General features: G+C 36.4%; 1 protein-coding gene across 2 annotated transcripts in view; it reads right to left on the reverse strand.

Annotated features, from left to right (window-relative positions):
* Positions 1 to 14,940, reverse strand: part of Vps16A (vacuolar protein sorting 16) — a 156,473-nt gene that overhangs the window by 28,976 nt on the left and 112,557 nt on the right. For both annotated transcript variants that reach the window (XM_089101677.1, XM_089101676.1), the window contains 2 exons: positions 5,483 to 5,617; positions 4,039 to 4,254 (listed from right to left, as the gene is read on the reverse strand). In XM_089101677.1, the coding sequence (XP_088957803.1) occupies positions 4,039 to 4,254; positions 5,483 to 5,617 (351 nt within the window). The remainder of the gene's footprint in view (positions 1 to 4,038; positions 4,255 to 5,482; positions 5,618 to 14,940) is intronic.

Below are 14,940 nucleotides of genomic sequence, written 5' to 3' on the forward strand. Positions count from 1 at the left end.
CGAAAATCCTACTTAATCTAAAATTTTCGTAATTTCTTGCGACTACCCTACCTCTATCTTATCCTCCAACAAACTAAAATACTCTTGTTTCACTAGCCTTTTTTACTTCTTTAAATTTTATCCAAAACTTCACCATTCTTATTAACCTATCTTTTCTTAACCTACTTAGTCCAGAATCCCTCTCCAGTACAAAACTGTGAGTGGATCTATGTGCCCGAAAAACTATCTTAAAATAATTCCTTTGCATTCTCTCCAAATCCTCACTTTCTCTAAAACCCCAAAGCTCACACCCGTAATGCATAACCGGGAGGAGTTTAGTCCTAAATAAATATTTATGCGTTGCTAAATCCCTAATCTTTCCAACCTCACTTACAATAACTACATCTTTCCAACCTCACTTACATCTTTCCAACGTAATCACACCAACCTCACTTGTTTCACCCCTGTCATGATACGAAAGTAACGGGTACTCCCGTTACTTGTCTTCACGCAGCATTCTGAGTTTTTGAAGAAGGCTTCAATGATTCGAATGAGCTTATCAGGAATACCATAGTATTGGAGAACCTTCCAAAGCGTTTGGCGATCTATCGAGTCGAAAGCTTTCTCGAAGTCTGTAAAGACCAAGTAAAGCTTACTACGCCATTCATTCGCTTTTTCTAGCAGAATTCTAAGAGTAAGTACAAGATCAGCGCATGATCAATTGGCCGGAATCCACGCTGCTCCTCTCGGAGATTTTCGTTCAACGCTGGTTGGATTCTGTTAAGGAGTATAGTCGCCAATAGTTTGCTAGGTATAGATACAAGGCTGATACCTCTCCAGTTTTGCACTTTGCAGCGTCGCCTTTTTTGAATATTTTGATGAGAGTACTTTTTGTCTAATCCTTAGGAATTTCTTTCTGTTCTCCAAATTATAGGAAAAAACGTGGTCCATATAGTTATGCAAGCACCTACTGAGCAATTAATCATTTCAGCCGCAATTCGGTCTTCCCCAGGGGACTTTCCAAACTTTAGCTTCTTAGACGCCTTTAGTATCTCCCTACCAAAGAGTGCTTTAATATCAACGGCCAGATTTAGAAATGGCGTGTCTGGTAAATTTAGAGGATCAGCAGTTGGTTGTCTATTTAGCAGCTTTTCGAAATGCGTCGCCCAGGTTTCGTTCACTTTATCAGGGTCAGTAAGAAGTCGTCCAAACTCATCTTTGACGGGTCCATCTGTCTTTGGACGTTTTCAAACTATATCATTGCTGATACGGTATACTGACCGAGAGTCTCCCCGTCTAGCAGCTTCTTCAGCCTTCTGAGCTTTCTGTCCAAGATAACGGCGTTTATCAGCACGGGCGTTCTTCTTTATAGCCTTATCAAGCACAGCATACTCTAGTTCAAGAGGATTTCTTGCATCAGAGAAAGAGTGTTGAGAAGAGATTTCTTCCTGTCAGCCCTCTTCTCGGTCATATCCCACGATTCGATGGAGCTCCATTCATCCTGTGGCGACATTTTCATACCAAGTGTTTCGTAGGCAGTATCACTGTAGTTTTACTATAGCATTCCAAACTGTCTCTGGACTTTCATCTCGTAGTAGATCCAGGATTTCAAATCTCTTGGTCAGTTTTAATACAAACTGTGACCGAATTTCTAAGTTACTCACTTTTTCGCAGTCATAAGGCGGTTGCCTAGCTGTCCTCACCTTTCTCGGGCTGACAACTTTACTCTCATTTTTGCAGCCATCAGACAATAGTCAGATAAGATACCAGCGCCTCTAAATGCGCCTCTTAGTAGGCCAATGGGCACTACTAATAAATGGGGATTGTCCTATGATAGCGTCACTTCTTTACATTTTTTTGAAAAGGGCGTTAAAAAGGCGGCGAGAAATCATCAGCAGGACATTTTAACATATGTAGTGGAGTCCCTAAGCCAACCCATGTTTCCAAAACAGACCATGGATATTCCAACACGACTTTGAACCTGCACATAAGGCCAAAATTACTCAGCAGTGGCTTAAAAATCATGTACCCAAATTTATTAGTAGTGATCATTGGCTGTCAGCCAGCCCAGACCTTAGTCTACTTGACTAAGATTGTGGTGAGTTTGAAAGTGCATAATCTGTACAAGACGTTACTATAATATGGATCAACTGAAGCAGGCACTAGTAGAAGCTGTGGACAATTTTTCTGAAGACGTCTCCCTTGCGGCAATCGAAGAATGGCCTAATAGACTTCGTCGGTGTGTTCAGGCAAATGGTGGCAATTTTGAATATTTTATATATATATATATATATATATATATATATATATATATATATATATATATATATATATATATATATATATATATATGTATTAGCTTACTCGTCATGCGTTGCTGCGATTTTAAAACCGCAGAAATTCAAGAAACATCCCTCCCCCCGCAGAAAGTTCCCCCCAGCAATTCCCCTTCCTAAATAAAAAAACACGATAATGTACAGAATTGATAAAACAAAAATCATTTACCACAATAGAGTTTATCTTAGACTGAATAAAGTTTTCCTTCACCGTGCATTTATATGAATTGTCTAGTTTATTCGTTTGGTTACATAAGCAAAGAGTCGGAAAAACATAGGTAAATAAAATACCCCCCCCTCCCCCAGGATTCTGTCAGATAGTTATCTCTGGAAAAATTTGCCATATTTTTAAATTGAAAAAGTATTAGGTTGGATACCTAATTAACAAAACTGTTGAATACCAAATTCAGAGAATTTGTCGAAAAAGATTTTTTTATAATTTCGAAAGCGTATTAAATGACGTAATTCATATTTAACTAAGGAGTTAATTGAATTTTAGAAAAGGAGAATAATATGACCGGAAGAGAATTTCAATTATACGTGTTGATGGGCTATACTGAAAACTTTTGCCAGGGTGTGCTTAAAAACTTCTTAAAGTTTCATAGCGATCGGATGAGCAGTATAGTAACACACACATAGAAGCTGAGCCTGATGTACCACTTGATATTGCAACCCTTGTACTTGTACCCTTGATACTGCTGTTCTAACTGAGCTTGAAATCCATATCAAATTGTTTAATTCCTCAAGAAAGCTACAAAATTTGCTCTTCTTTTGACTTATAGAAATAGACCTTTCCACCAACACAAAAAAAATAATGTATATTATTGAATAAAATTTGGAAGACAGAAATGGAAAAAAAACGATAACATTTAGCGTTATTTTGTTGTTTCATATTTCACAGAAATATTTCTTCGTCTGTAATCAGAAAAGGGCTACAGGCCCCCCCCAATAAAAGATGCCCTATTTGCCATTACTCAATATCTTGACATATTGTTTGATCTACTTAAATGACAGCTATGGTTCTTCAGGAAAGCTGTCGTAAGTTGCTTTCCCAATATTCTAATCTTAGTTATACGAGATTTTTTTTTGTTCCTTTAGATTTTTGTTTTATTTGTTCCTAAATTTTTCTCATTCTCCTCGTACCAATAACTTGGAAATGTGGGTGATCATTTTATAATGGCAATTTCTCTAACAAAGTCGACTAATCGCAATGGTATACTTCCGTGGCTGAAAATCAATTAATCTGCCTAATTGATATACAACTGAAATAGCATTTGTCCACATCAAAAGAAGTTTACATATTCCGATTACGTTTAATATTCAGTTGCCCGTTTGATCTCCCTATTTTCACCATTTTAACATTTCATTTTAAAAGGGTCATATCAATTTAAAGCGTGGAAGGATGCCTATTCTCTTTTCCAGAAATAATTCAGCTCACTTATACTAATGACCTTTAATGGTTATATTGAAAATAAACGGATTGTACATAATTAGACTCAGCATAAAATAGAGAAATTTCTGAAGCATACAGTATTTCAGTTTTTGTGCAAGAGCTTAGATTTTTATTGGAAGGAATCTCGCTTTATTTACGCCCAAAAATTCTGGGAAAGTCTGAACACTGCCGGGGAGTTAAATAGAATAAGAAAGAAGACGAACTAAGAAAAACAAATTCATTAGTTTTACTTTCCTTAGCTTAGTGTATGATGAAAATAAATTAGCCTACCTGGAATTCTCCTTTATTCATTTTTGCTTTAAGATATAGAAGGACTTCAACAATCAAATCCCCATCTCCACTTTCCAGAGCACGAAAAAGGGCAGTTTTATCAATTTTCAATGATGATCTTTCGCTTTCCTGATCCATTTTCAATAAAAGTCGAACTTGCTTACGAGAATTTGATTCGTATTCAAGGAGTTTTGCATAAACCTGCATTGAAGACACCTAAAAGAAAAACATACAGACAAAAATATAAAAAATAAATACAAAATAAAACAAAAACTCATTTTAAATGGGCTAAAAAGTAGAAATATTTTTTTTTTCTGGAGAATCTATGAATTTTCTGGAAATCTAAGGGCGCAAAACATATCGGACTTTACTATTCAGATTTTATTGTTGGGATAAATGCAAATTATCAATCCTATGACCAAAGATAGATTGCGCGTGACAAAAAAAAAAGTCTGTGAACTTCTAAGCACCAGGAACAGATAATAAACATTGTGTCCTACTGTAAAGTAGAGGTAAGTCAGTATCAATGATCTAGGGAGCTAATTTGATAAGGTACAAACACAGCGTATCTGTTTTTTTTTTCTTTTTCAAAATTGAAATTAATTTTTTGGAGGATTTTGTTTTTTGTTTTTTCCATTAATTCATATATCCTACACTTGCTTATTTTAAGCCCAATGGACACAAAGGTACAAAAAACGTGTTTACTTGTCCAATAATTAAGAACAACTGTCCTTGGCATTCTTAGGGCAAGAATTCTTTTTTTCCTTGATCATCAAAAAAAAGACTCACCACGAATATGTGAAACAGTCTTTTAAATCAAATACTGTAATTGACCAATGGCTTAAGACCCTTTTCCGCTTGCTTTTTCTGTAATTTTTCAATACACTGAGCTACCACTTTCCCCGTAATGAATAGCCATCAACATCTTGAAGAACAATCAGATAATCACCGTGATTCTCGAGTATCGAAGAATAATTGTCCACGGTAAACAATAAACTAGTTTTTCTTTCCCGTCATTCAGTCTCCTATTGACCTATATTGTCCAAGGATCGCAATCAATCAATTTATTCAATCAATCAATTTATTCAATCAATCAATTTATTTAAAAGAAACAGAAAAAATTTCAAAACTTTAGACCCCCACAAAGGCTTTTGCCTGTGAACTAGTTTTCCAAAAAACGGGTGTTCATACTGTAAAACAAGGCGTTCCTTTTTCTTCTTTTTATAGAAACAGCAGACGATCAGAAGATAAGTCTAACAAGAAAATCAATCTATCACATGGAGTAGAAAGGAAACCGCTTCGATTATATTACTTCAGAATAAACTTTTAAGAGGCTCTAGGACGGAAGAAAAATAATTCAATTACAGTTTCACGTGGACTATTTCACGACAACGGAAAAAGAAGTAACCCAGAAATCCCTTACAAGCTTTTAGGTCATACTAACCTTCGCATGGACTTCCTTTTTATTTAGTAGCATAGCTTTGGCTGCTATGTCTCCGGGAGAAATTCCCTGAAGATCTCGGACTTTTTCAGCTATTTCTCTTGCAACTACTTCGGGGTCTTGTCCAACTTCTTTCATCTAGATTAAGAAAACGTTCAAAAAATACAACAAGTCTGCATCGTAAAGAAACTTAAATGTCGAAGAAGAAGAAGAAGAAAATAAATAAATAAAATGAACCGCAATAGTTTGTGAAATAGAGGTACTGATGAATAAAAACAATAGGGTTTATCATTTTTAACTTTCAAAATTGTCATTTTATGAAACTGATTCATTATAGAATTATCATAATCACAACACAATAGGCTAAATAGAATCCTTCCCGGAATGACCCGGATAATAATCCGTCGATATCTTTACTGTATTCAATAATTTTTTTTTAAACTATGGTTTCCCGTCCACATGACTTTTGAGAAGCAAAATTTGTTTGGAAAAGGGATCTTCTTGGATTCTCTTTTCCACTCTTAAATGGCACTAGAATTTTCAGTTTCCCATCGAATAACCCCCGTCAGTTCTGTCCTTTGTTTTTGTTAATGACCTTGTTGTTGCGGCTATAAGCCAAAAGCCAACAGCTTGTTGTCGTCAATGCCACGCCAAGTCTTTCCTTGCCAGAAAATGTAGATCGTCATCAATAGATAAGATAAGATAAGATTTATTCTTCATTAAATACACATATAATATTACGTGTTATTAATCCCTCAAAGGCTCATTGGCCTGTACGAAGAGGGACGACATATGAATTACATACTCAGAGATAAAAAAACAAAAGAAAATTTAAAATGATCACTTACTCACATATGAAGGAGAAGAAAAGAAAATATAGATAAACTGGAAACTATAGAAAAATTAGAATAAATAAACTAAATTTATTAATTATATTAAATAGACTCACAAAAAAAAAAAAAAAAAAAAAAAAAAAAAAAAAAAAAAAAAATTATATTATTATTACTATAAGCGAATCCCTATCGTCGAAACAGAATTATGTGTATTGTCAGGTAAAACCAACATCATAAAAGCTGTTACGATATTATTAATAACTCTTATCCAAAATATTAAAAAATCAAAACTTAAGCCATGTACAGCCCTTTTAGCTTGTATTTAAAACTATATAAATTCCAATTCAATCAGCTCTGCTTATTTCTGAGGCTAGGTAGCAAAATGGAGGTTTATGGGTTAATTCAATCATAAGGCTTATAATTATTGGACTGTAATAAAATGGTGCGAAAGCAATAAAATTTAACCCGTCTTCATGAATGCTACACCCTAGTGAACTATACAAATTTCAGCAATAAATATTGACAGTCATACCTGGGGTCTGGGAGTCATAGCTTAGAGAAGACCACCATAAAACAAAACTAAACATTCAGGGGACATCAACTCCACAAAAAAAAAAAAAAAAAAAAAAAAAAAAAATTATTAAGTTTTATTTTTAACTAAATTATCCTTAATAAAAATATTTAAAGTTCCAAACGAGTGGCATTTATGTAATGAAGAAGGCCGGGAGTTCCAAACCTGATGACAAGCGATGAGGGGATTGAAATCTGACCGCACAGTGGGAGTAGGAGGAATGCAGATATTATATGACGAACGAAGGTTATATGGAGCTGAATCAGAAATAAACCGTGGATTTTTTTGAAGAGATTTTGGAAGATTGCCATGAAGCTGATGAAAAACAAAAGAAGCACAAGAAAGAATGTAGATAGACTGTAGATTTAGAAGCGGTCTTGGTGAAGAACGGTTGGTGTCAATAACCAGCCGCGGTTTTTTATAATAAATTACAGAAAGCGACCGCAGTGTAGACGGAAAAGTAGACATCCATACTATGGGACAATAAGAGACATATGACTGGACAAGGCAGAAAAAAAGAAGCTTCAGAATAGATCCAGGAAAGGTGTGTTTGAGTTTTCGAATGACACCCAAACTCCGTGAGACCTTAACCCTAATCATGGCTATATGGTGTCTAAACGAAAGGTTCTCATCAAGCAGGATACCAAGAAGCCAGACAAACCGATTCTTTGGTCTACACAAGGAGCCTTGTGACACCTGAAGCTGTGTCAGTTGAGGGAAAGCTACACCAATTCGAGAAAAAATAAGAAAATGTGACTTGGTAACATTCAAGGCCAAGCAATTTGCCTCAAACCATGAAACTACTCTCTCAAATATTGCCACCAGATTAGATCTGACATCACATTCCGTCCTCCCTAAAGTCCCAAAAGTGCGGTCGTCAGCAAAAGCAACGAGGCAATCTTCATTAGAAGTAGCATTGGGACACGAAGGAACATCCGGATGACAAAGATTGCAGCATACTAGAGGACTGGTGTTCTTGACTGCTGAAACCATATCATTGACATAAATCAGAAATAAAACGGGGCCAAGAACAGATCCCTGGGGGACACCATATTCTACTTCAGAAGGAATCTGGAAAAGCGGATCAATTGAAATAAGTCTACCACAAAGATATGATTCAAATCAAGAGAAAACATTTGATCTTATACCAATATGCGATAATTTCCAAAGGAGAATTGGATGAGTCAAAGAATCAAAAGCTTTACGAACATCCAAAAATAAAGCTGCCGGGATAAGACCAAAATCTATTGCCGAATGAATGAAATTCAAGAGAGATGCACAAGCATGCTCTGTAGAGTGATTCGCTCGGAATCCAAACTGGAAATCATGGAAAAAGTTTTTGACATCCAGAAAACTAAGAAGCCTGGATAGCATAGCCTTCTCAAAAATTTTGCTGAAAACAGATAGAAGAGAAATTGGCCTATAATTAGCAGGATCACTCCGGGACCCACCTTTATACATCACTATAACCTTAGCTCGCTTGAGTGATTCAGGGAAAATTCCATTCACGAAAGACAGATTGACAAGCTTAGTCAATGGTGAGAGAATAGCAGGAAGAACGGCACGGATAACCCTTGTAGGAATTCTGTCTGGCCCTGAAGACGATGAACCTTTAAGTGCATTTAGGATCCGAGCTGCCTCAAACTCAGAAACAGGGTTCAAGAACATAGACTTCAAACCTGGGGGCCCAAGATAGGCTCTGAAATGGCAACGAGGAGTTCTAGAGCTCACAGATCAAGCAGTCGTTTTTATGATATTAGGAAAAAAATAAGTAAGCACTAGCTGAAAAATTTATTATCCATGGACAAATTTAATGTCAACTATCAACGTTATTGGAATTGAAGGCGGAGAGGGAGTAGGTTTAAGTACAGAATTAATAATTTTCCATGTCTTCCCAACATCCTTTCCACACTCAGAAAATTTCCTGTGATAATACTGAGACTTGGCCTTCCGACACAGAGAATTAAATATATTCCTATAAGCCTTGAACCGCTGATGATGAGAAGCAGATGACGAAGCCCTGTATAGTTTCCACAGATAATTTTTCCTTTTCCAGCTTTTATGGAGACCTGGAGTCATCCACGGATTCAGCAGTACTCTCCTTTTCGAGGTATGAGGCTTTGCATTCCGGTGGCAAACTTCTAGGATACCATCTTTTACTGAATCATAAAAGAAATCAAAAGAGCGGTTAAAATCAGATTCAGAATCCAAACTATCCCATGGCTGATCAGTCAAACGAGATTTAAGTAGACTGATCTCACTGACACCAAAACGGAAAAATGGGAGATTAGATGGCGAAGCTTTACGCTGCGATCGATCAGCAGTCCTATATCGTGAAATAGCAGGCAAATGATCAGAAATATCACTAACCATCACCGAATTATCTAAGACATCTAGTGACGAAAAAATATTATCAATAAGTGATGCATGCATCTCAGTAACTCGGGTTGGTATACAAACTGAAGGTAGAGTTCCCGCAGAAAGCATCATTGACAAAAATCTGCAGCCGAAGCAGAATTTTGATCCAACAGGTTGAGGTTGAAATCCCCCATTAGGTTTAGTTCGCAGGAATGCTTTTGGACTAGGTCCAAAACCTCTTTCAGAATTTTCATAAACGAAGGAATCGGTCCACTAGGGGATCTGTAAACCAAACCGACAACTAAATCCTTACAACCTGACTTAATCTCAATAAAAAGGGATTCAAAAATTACTTCCTCATTTCTACTCAAATTAATTCGGATATTATATACAAGATGATCGGCAATATACAGGGCAAGGCCACCTTTCGCCATCTGTTTTCAGTTCATCCTCTCCATCCTAAATCTTCGGATATCTAAAATCAGTTACTTTTTTGAATCCAGTAAAGTTTCACATAACCAAATCCCCAACTGAGGTACCCCACTGACGATCCGTTTCGGCTCATCAAAAGATGACCAACGTCCCAGACTGTTTAGGTTACACACAGAGACAATACCATCTTGTTTAGAAGAGGAAGAACCACTTAATTGCGAAATATATTTACTTTCAATAACTGATTTAGGATCATTATAATTCCTATTTCTACTTCCAACTGAATTATTAATTATACTTTCTATATCTAAAGGATTATTTTGTAACTCAACAAAACGGTCCCCCAAAGAGTTAACATCACCCTGGTCACTAAAAGAATTAATCATTTTACATACGGTGGATGGTAGATCCGGTCCGCGACCAAACTCACCAGACCAAAGGATAACGACATAAATAAATAAATAAAATCACAATAATCATACCAATAAGTAAGTTCTAGTTGCTTTCGCTGACGACGGTACCCTCAGTGTTGCTGCCAGAAATGAGCTTAAAATTCGTATCAAATTGTTTAATTTCTTTGAGAGCGTAATTCTTTCGATCGATCCAAATTGCCTGGCCCCAAATATTGACAAGTCAAGCTTTTTGATTTCTCGCATATTTCTCAGGCTTGCCCGCAGCTGTCTGAAACCCATCTTTGACGGGGTTCTCTTTGTGGACTTGAAGATCGGTATACCCGGTTGCTTGGTATTCTCCTTGATGACAATCTCTCCTTTATCCATCATATTAAACTAATTTTAAATGAAGATATGGAGGTCTCCCAGAATTTTAAGCCCATTTCTGGCAGCAACACCGAGGGTATCGTCTCTCTCTCTCTCTCAATATATATATATATATATATATATATATATATATATATATATATATATATATATATATATATATATATATATATATATATATATATATATATATATATATATATGATAAAATGAGGGGCCTTATCCTTAAATTAAACCTTTCGGCGGCTAAGTCACTGCTTGATTTGAAGTCACTTTATATTCCTTTCTGTTGGCCTTTTAATTTGTTTCAACTATAAAGCGGTTTTCCTACGGCTCGTAATCCAAACCTTATTTCTATTCCATTCCCACCGTCAGTCAGATCGGACTTCAATCCCAGACTACCTGTTATGCTCCCTGGAATACTCTACCTGAGTCAGCTAAAGAGTGTCACTCGTTTATAACTTTCAGAAATTGCAGTTGATTTACTTTCTAGTCATTTTTATTCTTTTTTTTCTGTCCTTTTTGTGAGTTGCTCGAAGTAACACACTCTTGTTTACCATTTTTTAAATAAAATATTTTACATACTTTAAACAAGTTTTAACTTTCCTACCACTGGCCTAGCAAACGGCAGGTAATGATATGATATGTAGATTGTACACTTCCAAAACTGTACAAAATACAATGGGCGTCAGAGTATAAGAAAATAAGAATAAAAAAAGACAACAAGAGAATAAGATTTAACACAAATATATACAACAAAACGGGCTAACTCAACGTCAAAATTCAAATAACATATTCATCTCAAGCCTGTCCTTGAAGAGTTACCCAAGGATGACATAGAGTCAGGAACTTTTTATGAAAATTCGCTACTCCGATAGGAACTGCCAAAGCAGGGTGTATTAGTCCCAAACTACTGACCAAATACCAATTTTTGAAGCATGATGGAAGCCCAAGCAAATAATTTACATGTTTAAAGCAAATCATTCTTCTTAGCTTTTTCTTCTCTATCTATGTAAAACAATCCCAAAACGGAGAAACGTAGGAAAATCCGGACAACTATGGACAACTATGCCAGTCTTTTCTCTTTTTTGTTTTAAGCTTTTTGAGTTTTCACCATGGTTCAAAAACAGATATTTAGTAAGTAGATTCGGACCATTTAATTATGTTTTTCTTCTTTCTTTCTCTCTCTCTCCCTGGATTCCCAACAAGAGAGCCCTGGAGGGAGGAGGGGAATGTGACGGTGAATTTTTCTCTCTTTTGTTTAAATTTGTTGTCGTTGTGGAATAAATAAAATCTGAAATAAATAAAAGGTCCATTAAAAAATCTTTTATTTATTAGTTAAAAATAAATTTTATTTGTTATAAATTTGTATTTTTTTTATAAAACCAAACACAGGCAGAAAGTAAGTTATGTAACAATTTAAGCGCAAAATTAGCCAATTTAAATAGTTCAAGTAAATTCAAATTATCACAGCCTGAAATTATCCTGTTCTTGCACCGATAGAGAACTCTAAAGTTTTCATTTAAGTAAAGCTAATATGAAGCACATTTCAAGAACGAGTCGCATTTTACCATACAACCCATCTTTTATGACGTTACGAATCAATACAACCTATTTTTTTTTTAAATTGTTAATCAAACAGGTCGTGGCAAAGAACTGTAAGTACGGGGCGACCCGGCTCAATGGTAACCGAAACTCTATCAAAAGAATAGAATTTGTATGCTGATTTCAAATATATAAGTCTCATTAAGTTTAGTCATCTTAGTTTCATCAGTTTCATCTTAATGAATATCACACCATCAGATTCAGCCTATCAGAGAACCCTAGTGTCGAGGTTTCCAGCTCCTATTTGCACAAATGCTGGATTTTGTATTTTTTTTTTCTTTGCCAGAAGAAAGATCACGGATGCGTGTTTATTTTTTTTTATTCCCAGGGGTGATCGTATCAACCCAGTGGTCCTAGAATATCGCGAGAGGGCTTATTCGAACGGAAACTATAAGTTCCAATACCCGTTCTAAGTGACCGAAGAAATTGGAGGGCAACTCCCCCTCCCACGCTCATTTTTTCCCAGTCACCCGATAAAAATTTTGGGATAGACGTTTTGTTCAGCATAGTAAAAAAATCTAATAATTATGTATTTGAGGATGCCTTAATCAGCCACAGTCCCGGGGGGAAGGGCTGCAAGTTGTGAACTTTGCCTATTGTTTACCTAGTATTGGTTATTGGGAAGAATACAGACGTTTTCCGGGAGGATTTTTTCTGGGGGGGGGGTAGGAGGGAGAAGGTTACATGGGAGGAAGGTATTGATTATTGGGATGAATAGAGACGTTTTCCGGGGAGACTTTTTCTGATGGGGGAGGGGGGTAGGAGGGAGAAAGTTACGTGGGAGGATCTATCCATGGAGGAATTGTTGATGGGGGAAGGGAATTTTCTACAAACGGGGCACCGGATATCCCAGCATTATTTAAAAAACGATCAGAAATTAAATAAAAAAAACAGTTTTTTTTTCAGCTGAAAGTAAGAAGCAACATTAAAACTTAAAACGAACAGAAATTATTACGTATTAGTACTTTAGAAAAAGCTATTTATTCTAATTAAACACTATGTGATTCAGGGGTCATTATAAAAAAGAATTGGAACAAAATTCGAACTTCAACGTAAAGAGCGAGGTATTGCAGAGGGGCGAACCCCCTCATATACGCGATAATTTCTGTTTATTTTAAGTTTTAATGCTGCTTCTTACTTTCAGTTGAAAAATTAATTTTTTATTTAACCTTCATTAAGGTTTGGTTGGCCCTGTCTAGATGTAACTTTAAAGCCAATGACAAAATACCTATATATGATTTTTAAATCTGTGTTCGGAAAAAAAATATGGCCTAGAGAAGGATCACTGAAAGTTTCGAGCCAGTCACACACCCAAGAGCACATATGTTTCAATTTCCAATCGAATGAGCCACCTCCCGAATTTATACGATCCCTCCTTCCACATGACACAAAGTGCCGGGTAAAAAAAAATACATATTGGAAACACATGGCTCTTATCTATGGTAATAGGCGTACCCCCCCTCCCCGCGGAAAATATCCCCGTAGAAAATTTTTTCGTGGAAATTCTCCCACTTGCAAAATTGAGGAGTCACAGAGAAAGTATGACAAATGAATATAATTAAGGAAAGAAGGAACTTTCAAGTATTCTACCTATATTCCAAAATATAGGCAGAATATATGGTACAGAATGCATTGCAGTATTTATACTTTATTTCAATTTTTGTTCGTACTTTCGGGGAAATCACCCCTAAAGGTACTTCAGATAGAAGAAAATCCTATGTTTACTTAGTAGACGCGTTCTCGGTCGCAAGGGGTGGAATAGTAAGCAATCACCCTCAAATATTTTCAGCCAGTCCGATAAAAATTTGAGTCGGCAAAATAATGGTATTTTGTCATGGAGGGGCGCTAAACGAAAGAGAGGAATTTCTGAAATAATAGACAATTGGGCTTTCATTTCGATAGGATCCTTGTATTTGTAGGTAGATTAAATAATATAAATAGGTCTTTTATAGTTATTATGTAACCAACTTTTTAACAAGTGTGTGTTATTTTTTGCAACGGAAGAGGGCGTGTGTGGGGGAGGAAGGCAGCTCTTTGACTAACTGCATGGAAATTTTGACTTTGTCAGAGGCAGCAGAAAAGCATTGCATAATAGTAAAGGCCCTCCAATGTTTTATTATTATTTTTTCTCCCAGAGGCACTTCATATGCAAGGGGTGGTCGTCTAACCTTCGGAGGGGGCTCATTCAATTTGAAATCGGAAGTTTTAGTGCCCTTTGTAAGAGTCAAAAGTGATCGAAATGAAGCCCCCCCTCCCCCACGCCCTCTTTTCCTCAGATGCATCCAATCGAAATTTGAGATAGCCATTTTGTTGAAAATAGTCCAAAGGTCGAATATCTATGCCTCAGCGGTTGAAAAAGTCTACCACAACCCCCAGGACTAGGGCTGTAAGTTATGTAAATTGCCCAGTTTCACCATATAAGGTTTTTATGGAAGAGGTGGTCGTATAAACTTCGAAGGAGGCCCAATCAATTTGAAACCGCAATTTCTAGTTCCCTTTTTAAGAGTAAAAAATGATTGGAGGGCAACCGGGTCCCCTACGCCCCTTTTCCCAATGCTTTCGATCAACATTTTGAAATAGCCATTTTGTTCAAAATAGTCCTGAGGTCAAATAACGATGATTCTGGGTTTGATAAATACCCCCTCCAGACCTCGGGGCAAGGGCTATGAGTTATGATAGTCACCCATTGTTAACATATAGTTTTTTATGGAAGGGGTGGCCGTATAAACTTTGGACGGGGGTTATTCGATGGGAAACTGAAAGTTCTAGTTCATTTAAGAGTCTAAAGTGATCTCAGGGTAAAGAGCCCCCCCCACCTCACACCATTTCCCCCCAAATTCATCCGATCACAATTTTGAGATACCCATTTTGTTCAAAGTAGTG

The sequence above is a fragment of the Artemia sp. Qi Xiang Cuo genome, chromosome 15 (assembly GCF_049724085.1).
Source record: "Artemia sp. Qi Xiang Cuo chromosome 15, ASM4972408v1, whole genome shotgun sequence".
In the NCBI taxonomy this organism is placed as follows: domain Eukaryota; kingdom Metazoa; phylum Arthropoda; class Branchiopoda; order Anostraca; family Artemiidae; genus Artemia; species Artemia sp. Qi Xiang Cuo.